We start from the raw sequence: 12,031 nt of genomic DNA on the forward strand, positions 1-12,031 counted from the left end.
GTTCCACACACGGACATTCCAAGCATAACGAAGCATGCAACAATTGATCCAAAATGGCCGCTACAGCGTCTCAGTTTCTCAGTACACCAACAACTCCACTTTAATCCCTTTCCTCATACGCGTGGTATCTGTTTTGGCAGCATGGCTTCTTCAGCGAAAAGACGAGCAGTTGGAAAAGGAGAAAATCCCGCTGATAGTGAGGATAACAGCTCTGATGAAGGATTGGAAAACGACGGTGATTCATTAGAGAATGACAGCGGATCAGAAGAGGAGATCAATGAAGTACGATAATGTCTCTAGTGAACTGGCTATATTCCTGGCCTAGCAGGCTAGCTAGCATTGGCTAAACGTGTTAGATGGGTTAGGTAGATTATTCACTTTATATATTATCTACCTCACTTGCTTTGGCAATGTTAACACGTTTCCCATGCCAATAAAGCCCTTGAATTGAATTGAATAGATAGATAGCTTTTTAGCAAACAACTGTTGTTCATATCAAGCTAGTTAACAATGGTTAAGTATGTTAGGGACATGCTAAACATAGCCAGTCGATCACTTCAGAGTTTTAAACTAGCTAAATAGTGAAATGCATGGACATTTACACACTTAAAACCATAAGAGTAGTTTAGACAAACAACACAATCGATACCAGTATTGACACTAAAACCGTCCCCATCAACTCCAAAACATTGTCTCGGGAGTCGGGACTTGTATTAAAAATATTTTTTGTTTGTTTCCAGGAGGTCATTGTAGACTTTGAGGCCCATACCATTACTCACAATGACTACAACGGGGTCAAGAAACTCATGCAACAGCTGTTTCTGAAGGCTCGTGTCAATACATCCGAGTTGACCGATCTCCTCATCCAGCAGAATCATATTGGAAGCGTCATCAGGGTAAGAAACCAGACGCGTCTGGTTTATCAGACCAGACCATCACTAAATATGCATCATACAATTTAACGTATCATATTAAACTCCCAAAATATGATGACACACATATGCTCTCTTCAAATCAGTTGTATTCGTCACGTACAGGTTTAGCAGATGTTATTGCGGGTGTAGCGAAATGGTTGTATTTCTAGCTCCAGTTTCCTTCTCCCACATCCAACGGAGAACAATTGATATGAATTCAGTAGTGTCATGTATGTCTTTCTGCATGTTTTGTTGTCAGCAAGCAGAGGTGCCAGAGGACAGCGATGATGACGAGGATCCAGCCGATGAGGTGTTTGGTTTCATCAGCATGCTCAACCTCACTGAGAGAAAGGTAGGTACAGTCAGATGTTATGTTATCTATTTGGGGTGGCAGGTAGCCTACAGGGTTGGGCCAGTAACCCGAAAGGTTGCTAGATCGAATCCCGGAGCTGACAAGGTTAAAATCTGTCGATCTGCCCCTGAACAAGGCAGTTAACCCCACTGTTCCCCGGTAGGCTGTCATTGTAAATAAGAATTTGTTCTTGCCTGGTTAAATAAAATAACAAATATATAATCTATGAAATCACTCAACTTGACACTTTCTCAACCAATGAGATGTTAAGAGACAAGACATTGTCGTTCACTCTTCTCTCTGTCTGAATCTGATGTTTTAAAAGGTCGACTTTGAGGAAAGATCTGTTTTCCTTAGACTTCAATGTAGTAGCTTACTTCCTCTTCCTGCCTACTGCACTAGCCTGCATTTTGACCAATCACGGCAGTCTGGTGAATAAGGTCTATATGTTAGTAACTGTGTTCTGATCCGTCCACAGGGTGTCCAGTGTGTGGAGGAGGTAAAGGATCTGATCCTGGGTCAGTGTGAGAAGAGTTGTCCCCATAGTGTGACAGACGATCTGGAGAAGGTCCTCAACGACACCACTAAGCCTGTGGGACTGCTGCTCAGCGAGAGGTTCATCAACGTGCCCCCACAGATCGCCCTGCCACTCCACAAACAGCTACAGTGAGTCTCTGTCTAAACCCACAGATCGCCCTGCCCCTCTAAACAGCTACAGTGAGTCTCTGTCTAACCCTAACCCCCACAGATCGCCCTGCCACTCCACAAACAGCTACAGTGAGTCTGTCTAACCCCCCACAGATCGCCCTGCCCCTCTAAACAGCTACAGTGAGTCTGTCTAACCCCCACAGATCGCCCTGCCCCTCTAAACAGCTACAGTGAGTCTGTCTAACCCCACAGATCATCCTGCCCCTCCACAAACAACAGCTCTGTCTAACCCTAACCTCCACAGATCACCCTCACCCCCCTCCACAAACAGTTACAGTGAGTCTGTCTAACCCCCACAGATCGCCCTGCCCCTCTAAACAGCTACAGTGAGTCTGTCTAACCCCCACAGATCACCCTGACCCTCCACAAACAGCTACAGGGAGTCTGTCTAACCCCCACAGATCGCCCTGCCCCTCTAAACAGCTACAGTGAGTCTGTCTAACCCCCATAGATCGCCCTGCCCCTCTAAACAGCTACAGTGAGTCTGTCTAACCCCCCAGAGATCGCCCTGCCCCTCCACAAACAGCTACTGTCTAACCCTAACCTCCACAGATCGCCCTGCCCCTCTAAACAGCTACAGTGAGTCTGTCTAACCCCCACAGATCGCCCTGCCCCTCCACAAACAGCTACAGTGAGTCTAACCCTAACCCCCACAGATCACCCTGCCCCTCCACAAACAGTTACAGTGAGTCTGTCTAACCCCCACAGATCGCCCTGCCCCTCTAAACAGCTACAGTGAGTCTGTCTAACCCCCACAGATCACCCTGACCCTCCACAAACAGCTACAGTGAGTCTGTCTAACCCCCACAGATCACCCTGCCCCTCTAAACAGCTACAGTGAGTCTGTCTAACCCCCACAGATCGCCCTGCCCCTCTAAACAGCTACAGTGAGTCTGTCTAACCCCCACAGATCACCCTGCCCCTCCCAGCACAGATCGCCCTGCCCCCCTCTAAACAGCTACAGTGAGTCTGTCTAACCCCCACAGATCACCCTGCCCCTCCACAAACAGCTACAGTGAGTCTGTCTAACCCCCACAGATCACCCTGCCCCTCTAAACAGCTACAGTGTGTCTGTCTAACCCCCACAGATCACCCTGCCCCTCCACAAACAGCTACAGTGAGAGTCTGTCTAACCCCCACAGATCACCCTGCCCCTCTAAACAGCTACAGTGAGTCTCTGTCTAACCCCCCCACAGATCGCCCTGCCCCTCCACAAACAGCTACAGTGAGTCTGTCTAACCCCCACAGATCACCCTGCCCCTCTAAACAGCTACAGTGAGTCTGTCTAACCCCCCACAGATCACCCTGCCCCTCCACAAACAGCTACAGTGAGTCTGTCTAACCCCCACAGATCACCCTGCCCCTCTAAACAGCTACAGTGTGTCTGTCTAACCCCCACAGATCACCCTGCCCCTCCACAAACAGCTACAGTGAGTCTCTGTCTAACCCCCACAGATCACCCTGCCCCTCTAAACAGCTACAGTGAGTCTGTCTAACCCCCACAGATCACCCTGCCCCTCTAAGCAGCTACAGTGAGTCTGTCTAACCCCCACAGATCACCCTGCCCCTCCACAAACAGCTACAGTGAGTCTGTCTAACCCCCACAGATCACCCTGCCCCTCTAAGCAGCAGAGTCCAGTTACCCCCCCTTTCAGTTATCCCACCTGGGTCATGTTCATTAGGGTCGCAACACCAAAGAAAACATCCTGAAACAGGGATGGACGACCTGCAGTTGTCCAATAAGAAACTCAGTTTTTTTGTTTTACATTTCATAATGTTACAAAAATGTTCTGTTGCAGATTACTGTACTGTCAGCAAGACGTACTCTCAGATTACGGTACTGTCAACAAGACACGCTCTCAGATTACTGTCAACAAGACGTACTCTCAGATTACTGTACTGTCAACAAGACACGCTCTCAGATTACTGTACTGTCAGCAAGACGTACACTCAGATTACTGTACTGTCAGCAAGACGTACTCTCAGATTACTGTACTGTCAGCAAGACGTACTCTCAGCAAGACGTACTCTCAGATTACTGTACTGTCAACAAGACACGCTCTCAGATTACTGTACTGTCAGCAAGACACGCTCTCAGATTACTGTACTGTCAACAAGACACGCTCTCAGATTACTGTACTGTCAACAAGACACGCTCTCAGATTACTGTACTGTCAGCAAGACACGCTCTCAGATTACTGTACTGTCAGAAAGACGCTCTCAGATTACTGTACTGTCAGCAAGACGCGCTCTCAGATTACTGTACTGTCAACAAGAAGAGATTACTGTATCAACAAGACTCTCAGATTACTGTACTGTCAACAAGACATACGCTCTCAGATTACTGTACTGTCACTGTCAAGACACACTCTCAGATTACTGTACTGTCAGCAAGACACACTCTCAGATTACTGTACTGTCAGCAAGACACTCTCAGATTACTGTACTGTCAGCAAGACTCTCAGATTACTGTACTGTCAGCAAGACACACTCTCAGATTACTGTACTGTCAACACGCTCTCAGATTACTGTACTGTCAACAAGACACGCTCTCAGATTACTGTACTGTCAGCAAGACACACTCTCAGATTACTGTACTGTCAACAAGACACGCTCTCAGATTACTGTACTGTCAACAAGACACGCTCTCAGATTACTGTACTGTCAGCAAGACACGCTCTCAGATTACTGTACTGTCAACAAGACACGCTCTCAGATTACTGTACTGTCAACAAGACATACTCTCAGATTACTGTACTGTCAACAAGACACACTCTCAGATTACTGTACTGTCAACAAGACACGCTCTCAGATTACTGTACTGTCAGCAAGACACGCTCTCAGATTACTGTACTGTCAGCAAGATGTACTCTCAGATTACTGTACTGTCAACACCCTCTCAGATTACTGTACTGTCAACAAGACACGCTCTCAGATTACTGTACTGTCAGCAAGACACACTCTCAGATTACTGTACTGTCAGCAAGATGTACTCTCAGATTACTGTACTGTCAACAAGACACGCTCTCAGATTACTGTACTGTCAGCAAGACACGCTCTCAGATTACTGTACTGTCAACAAGACACGCTCTCAGATTACTGTACTGTCAGCAAGAGACGCTCTCAGATTACTGTCAACAAGACACGCTCTCAGATTACTGTACTGTCAACAAGACACGCTCTCAGATTACTGTACTGTCAACGAGACATACTCTCAGATTACTGTACTGTCAGCACGCTCTCAGATTACTGTACTGTCAACGAGACATACTCTCAGATTACTGTACTGTCAACAAGACACGCTCTCAGATTACTGTACTGTCAGCAAGACACAGATTACTGTACTGTCTCAGATTACAGATTACTGTACTGTCAGCAAGACACGCTCTCAGATTACTGTACTGTCAGCAAGACATACTCTCAGATTACTGTACTGTCAGCAAGACACGCTCTCAGATTACTGTACTGTCAGCAAGACACGCTCTCAGATTACTGTACTGTCAACAAGACACGCTCTCAGATTACTGTACTGTCAGCAAGACACGCTCTCAGATTACTGTACTGTCAGCAAGACACGCTCTCAGATTACTGTACTGTCAACAAGACACGCTCTCAGATTACTGTACTGTCAGCAAGACACGCTCTCAGATTACTGTACTGTCAGCAAGACACGCTCTCAGATTACTGTACTGTCAACAGACACGCTCTCAGATTACTGTACTGTCAACAAGACACGCTCTCAGATTACTGTACTGTCACTCTCAGATTACTGTACTGTACGCTCTCAGATTACTGTACTGTCAGCAAGACATGGTCTCAGATTACTGTACTGTCAACAAGACACGCTCTCAGATTACTGTACTGTCACTGTACTGTCAAGACACGCTCTCAGATTACTGTACTGTCAGCAAGACACGCTCTCAGTATTACTGTACTGTCAACAAGACATGGTCTCAGATTACTGTACTGTCAACAAGACACACTCTCAGATTACTGTACTGTCAACGAGACACACTCTCAGATTACTGTACTGTCAACGAGACACACTCTCAGATTACTGTACTGTCAACGAGACACACTCTCAGATTACTGTACTGTCAACGAGACACACTCTCAGATTACTGTCAACAAGACACGCTCTCAGATTACTGTACTGTCAGCAAGATGTACTCTCAGATTACTGTACTGTCAGCAAGACACGCTCTCAGACCACCTCACTGTCGCTCAGGCGATGTACCGTTTTGTTCACTGTCAATCACCTGCTATGCATTATGGGTATGCTACTCTAGGTGAACCCTTCTTAATAAGGACCTGCAATTATGTAACTGCTCGTCTCAGATATGGGTCACTTTACACCGGATAAACAAACGCTAAAAATCATTGACATATTTGTTGTTGTACAAAAGTAATTCCGTTGTTGTACAAAAGTAATTCCGTGTATGTATTATCTATGAAAAGAAGATGGAAAGCTGCGTGAACATAAACCACATCATTGATTGGCTGTTTCCAGGGAGGAGTTGACAGAAGCCCAGAGCAGCAACAAGCCCAGTGGGAAGTGTCATTACTGCCTGATGATCAGTAAGACCTATAAGGATCCCTCCAAGACCGTCGCTGCCCGAGGAGCCCCGCCGAAGGACGAGCTCACCTTCGTCAACGCAGAGGAGGAGTTCTTCTATGAGGTTGAACTTTTTTAAAAACTTTTATTTATTTAACTAGGCAAGTCAGTTAAGATCAAATTCGTATTTACAACGACGGCGTACCAGGGAACAGTGGGGTTTAACTGCCTTGTTCATGGGGGCAGTACGACAGATTTTTACCTTGTGAGCTCAGGGATTCGATCCAGCAACCTTTCACTTACTAGTCCCCTCCCTCTAACCACTAGGCTACCTGCCTCCTCTACCCTCTAACCACTAGGCTACCTGCCCCCCCCCCTCTAACCACTAGGCTACCTGCCTCCTCTACCCTCTAACCACTAGACTACCTGCCTCCCCCCCTAACCACTAGAATACCTGCCCCCATCTAACCACTAGACTACCTGTCCCCCCCCCCTCTAACCACTAGGCTACCTGTCCCCCCTCTAACCACTAGGCTACCTGCCTCCTCTACCCTCTAACCACTAGACTACCTGCCCCCCCCCCCTAACCACTAGGCTACCTGCCTCCCCCTCTAACCACTAGACTACCTGCCCCCTATCTAACCACTAGACTACCTGCCCCCCTCTAACCACTAGACTACCTGCCCCCCTCTAACCACTAGACTACCTGCTAGGTTTAACCCCCCTAACCACTAGACTACCTGGGGTTTAACTGCCCCCCCTCTAACCACTAGACTACCTGCCCCCCTCTAACCACTAGACTACCTGCCCCCCTCTAACCACTAGACTACCTAGCTACCCCCCCCCCATCTAACCACTAGACTACCTGCCCCCCTCTAACCACTAGACTACCTGCCCCCCCTCTAACCACTAGACTACCTGCCCCCCCCCTCTAACCACTAGGCTACCTGCCCCCTCTAACCACTAGACTACCTGCCCCCCTCTAACCACTAGACTACCTGCCCCCCTCTAACCAATAGGCTACCTGCCTCCCCAACTTTAAGTATAATAATATAGGCCATTTACGTGTGCTGTTGGATTGTTTAAGGTACCCAGTCAACAGTGATTCCAGGAGAGAGAGAGGACAGTAGAGGCTATATACAGTAGAGGCTATATACAGTAGAGGCTATATACAGTAGAGGCTATATACAGTAGAGGCTATATACAGTAGAGGCTATATACAGTAGAGGCTATATATATACAGTAGAGGCTATATACAGTAGAGGCTATATACAGTAGAGGCTATATACAGTAGAGGCTATATACAGTAGAGGCTATATACAGTAGAGGCTATATACAGTAGAGGCTATATACAGTAGAGGCTATATACAGTAGAGGCTATATACAGTAGAGGCTATACAGTAGAGGCTATATACAGTAGAGGCTATATACAGTAGAGGCTATATACAGTAGAGAGGCTATATACAGTAGAGGCTATATACAGTAGAGGCTATATACAGTAGAGGCTATATACAGTAGAGGCTATATACAGTAGAGGCTATATACAGTAGAGGCTATATACAGTAGAGGCTATATACAGTAGAGGCTATATACAGTAGAGGCTATATACAGTAGAGGCTATATACAGTAGAGGCTATATACAGTAGAGGCTATATACAGTAGAGGGGCTATATACAGTAGAGGGGCTATATACAGTAGAGGGGCTATATACAGTACAGTAGAGGGGCTATATACAGTAGAGGGGCTATATACAGTAGAGGGGCTATATACAGTAGAGGGGCTATATACAGTAGAGGGGCTATATACAGTAGAGGGGCTATATACAGTAGAGGGGCTATAGGGGTAGAGGGTAGGCTAGTACAGTAGAGGGGCTATATATATACAGTAGAGGGGCTATATACAGTAGAGGGGCTATATACAGTAGAGGGGCTATATACAGTAGAGGGGCTATATACAGTAGAGGGGCTATATACAGTAGAGGGGCTATATACAGTACAGTAGAGGGGCTGGGAGGGGCTATATACAGTAGGGGCTATATACAGTAGGGCTATATACAGTAGAGGGGCTATATACAGTAGAGGGGCTATATACAGTAGAGGGCTATACACAGTAGAGGGCTATATACAGTAGAGGGGCTACATACAGTAGAGGGGCTACATACAGTAGAGGGGCTATATACAGTAGAGGGGCTATGTGCAGTAGAGCTATGTGCAGTAGAGGGGGCAGTAGAGGGGCTGCATACAGTAGAGGGTATATACAGTAGAGGGGCTATACACAGTAGAGAGGCTATACACAGTAGAGAGGCTATATACAGTAGAGGGGCTATATACAGTAGAGAGGCTATATACAGTAGGGGCTATATACAGACACTGGTGAGTTAAATGTCTCTTTTTCCTTGTCCTTTTCACTGCCTTGACCATTTGTCCATGTCCCCACTACAGCAAGCCACCATGAAGTTCCACTACTCGGTGCAGGAGGAGACGGACAGCGTCCTGAGCGGGCGGTGGTCCTTCGACGACGTCCCCATGAAGCCGCAGCGTACCGTGATGCTCATCCCGGCAGACAGGATGTCAGCCGTCATGGACAAGCTCAAAGAATACCTGACCGTGTGACCAACCGTACAAGAGTAAAAAAAAACTCTGGTGAACGAAACAGGACTGATGTCTTTAAAACAAGCCCCTCTGGATGATTCTTTTTGCAATGTAAAATTTGATACAAGTCATTGAAAGGAAGGTGGGATCACTGGAAAGCTTGTTGTTAAGCGGAGAATAACGTCATTATGTAACGGTTCCCTTCAGCCCAGCGGTTTTATCTTTTTTTTTTTTTAATGTATCTTTTGACAAAATAAATAATTTCAGACCTTCGGTCGTAGTTCAAAGCAGATTTACAGATTCATGTAAAAAACATAGTGATTGTTTTAACATTTCAGTACAAACAATTTCTTACACAATATTATTATTGGTTATCGAGCAAGTGACAAATTCCCCCAAAACATGAAATATTTGTGTATTTTTCTGTGAAGGAATATCCATCAGACGTTCAAACTTGATTTGATGATCTGGATTCATTTACTGGGGTGATACTCTTATTAGAATATAGGCTAATTATTTACTGTAATATCAAATTACCAAGGCAGTTACCACCTGACTGAATTAAAGATATGAACAATAGTGTACGGCAAGTCAGTCATTTGGAAGTTGATCTAACCCAGGGGTTTTCAAAACTCTCCTCTGGGGACCCCCCGACCCCCCAGCTGTTCCATATGTGAACTATTCCACAGATCACACCTGACTCATCTAATCACTGAGTCAATCAGGTGACATAGTTCAGGGCAACAACATTGTGAAAAGTCTGGGTGTCCCCAGAGAAGCTGTTCTAATCAACGATGATTGTCTTTTCAATAAAAGTCGGTGCAGTGCTGAAGCTCTCCACCAGAGGTCACTGTAGCACACATCTGTCATAAGACTGAGCCACTGTACTGCAGTCCTTATCCGCTTTACTGTTGATGGTCAGGGTCTGTTGCTTGTCTTTACGTCCAGATCCGTCCCGGTCCAGAATGTGCTGTAGTAGGTCTTTACTCTCACTAGGAGGCAGGTTGGAATAGAAATACTGAGGAGCCGTCTGGATGAACCTACAGAGAGAAGACGACACTGATATTATAGAAATACTGAGGAGCCGTCTGACTGAAGAAGGTTAGAGGGGAGGGGTCTCGGGGTCATTGGATGAGAAGGTTAGAGGGGAGGGGCCTCGGGGGTCATTGGATGAGAAGGTTAGAGGGGAGGGGCCTCGGGGTCATTGGATGAGAAGGTTAGAGGGGAGGGGCCTCGGAGGTCATTGGATGAGAAGGTTAGAGGGGAGGGGCCTTGGGGGTCATTGGATGAGAAGGTTAGAGGGGAGGGGCCTCTGCATATCCAATGCATATTTTAAAAAGAAGACATAAGAATGGACATGAGAAAAATGCATTGAGAAAGAGTCTTAGTTTGGCCCATTGACTTACACTGCAGGGGAGATTTCAGAGACTGTCCGGATACCGTGGTTTCCCGAGAGAGTATACTCATGGAACAGCACCCACTCTGGAAAACCCAATTGATGTGCCTTGGCCCCATAGCTGGAGGCAGGGTGGACCTGAGCCAAGTGTCTGTTGGTCAACATGAAGTAGTTTCCTGAACCATCCACATCACGGGCAATCTGAAAACAGGGATAAAGGAACTTCATATTTGTCGTAAAACAAATTACTTCATGAAAAGTGACAGGGCACTGTCTTCCATACAGGACACTGTCTTCCATACAGGACACTGACTTCCATACAGGACACTGTCTTCCATACAGGACACTGTCTTCCATACAGGACACTGTCTTCCATACAGGACACTGTCTTCCATACAGGACACTGTCTTCCATACAGGACACTGTCTTCCATACAGGACACTGTCTTCCATACAGGACACTGTCTTCCATACAGGACACTGTCTTCCATACAGGACACTGTCTTCCATACAGGACCCAGGACACTGACTTCCATACAGGACACTGTCTTCCATACAGGACACTGTCTTCCATTGGGATCTGCCATTTGCGCGGCCGAATAGCTAGCTTTCAGGGACGTGACACGCTTCAGGAGGGTGGTCACGTATGTGATCCCTTCGGGAATTGAACCCTGGTGTTGCTAATGTAGTAGATTGGGATCTGCCACTTGCGCGGCCGAATAGCTAGCTTTCAGGGACGTGACACGCTTCAGGAGGGTGGTCACGTATGTGATCCCTTCGGGAATTGAACCCTGGTGTTGCTAATGTAGTAGATTGGGATCTGCCACTTGCGCGGCCGAATAGCTAGCTTTCAGGGACGTGACACGCTTCAGGAGGGTGGTCACGTATGTGATCCGGTCGGGAATTGAACCCTGGTGTTGCTAATGTAGTAGATTGGGATCTGCCACTTGCGCAGCCGAATAGCTAGCTTTCAGGGACGTGACACGCTTCAGGAGGGTGGTCACGTATGTGATCCGGTCGGGAATTGAACCCTGGTGTTGCTAATGTAGTAGATTGGGATCTGCCACTTGCGCGGCCGAATAGCTAGCTTTCAGGGACGTGACACGCTTCAGGAGGGTGGTCACGTATGTGATCCCTTCGGGAATTGAACCCTGGTGTTGCTAATGTAGTAGATTGGGATCTGCCACTTGCGCAGCCGAATAGCTAGCTTTCAGGGACGTGACACGCTTCAGGAGGGTGGTCACGTATGTGATCCGGTCGGGAATTGAACCCTGGTGTTGCTAATGTAGTAGATTGGGATCTGCCACTTGCGCAGCCGAATAGCTAGCTTTCAGGGACGTGACACGCTTCAGGAGGGTGGTCACGTATGTGATCCCTTCGGGAATTGAACCCTGGTGTTGCTAATGTAGTAGATTGGGATCTGCCACTTGCGTGGCCGAATAGCTAGCTTTCAGGGACGTGACACGCTTCAGGAGGGCGGTCACGTATGCGATCCCTTCGGGAATTGAACCTTGGT

At 47.0% G+C, this 12,031-nt stretch overlaps 2 protein-coding genes across 2 annotated transcripts in view; one reads left to right on the plus strand and one right to left on the minus strand.

Annotated features, from left to right (window-relative positions):
- The first annotated feature begins 89 nt into the window (after positions 1 to 89).
- LOC112239174 (BRCA2 and CDKN1A interacting protein) lies at positions 90 to 9,699 on the plus strand. The gene is made up of 6 exons (XM_042316969.1): positions 90 to 282; positions 741 to 896; positions 1,174 to 1,266; positions 1,745 to 1,932; positions 6,485 to 6,653; positions 8,971 to 9,699. Exons 1-6 carry the CDS (start codon positions 142 to 144, stop codon positions 9,139 to 9,141), a joined length of 918 nt encoding a protein of 305 aa, XP_042172903.1. The 5' UTR covers positions 90 to 141; the 3' UTR covers positions 9,142 to 9,699.
- dhx32a (DEAH (Asp-Glu-Ala-His) box polypeptide 32a) overlaps positions 9,357 to 12,031 on the minus strand; it is a 24,967-nt gene continuing 22,292 nt past the window's right edge. Inside the window, exons 12-13 of the mRNA XM_042316968.1 lie at positions 10,527 to 10,717; positions 9,357 to 10,160 (exon numbers count right to left, since the gene is read on the minus strand). Coding sequence (XP_042172902.1) covers positions 9,968 to 10,160; positions 10,527 to 10,717 — 384 coding nt within the window. The 3' untranslated portion in view covers positions 9,357 to 9,967. The remainder of the gene's footprint in view (positions 10,161 to 10,526; positions 10,718 to 12,031) is intronic.

This window comes from Oncorhynchus tshawytscha, unplaced genomic scaffold, assembly GCF_018296145.1.
Source record: "Oncorhynchus tshawytscha isolate Ot180627B unplaced genomic scaffold, Otsh_v2.0 Un_contig_2580_pilon_pilon, whole genome shotgun sequence".
NCBI classification, from domain to species: domain Eukaryota; kingdom Metazoa; phylum Chordata; class Actinopteri; order Salmoniformes; family Salmonidae; genus Oncorhynchus; species Oncorhynchus tshawytscha.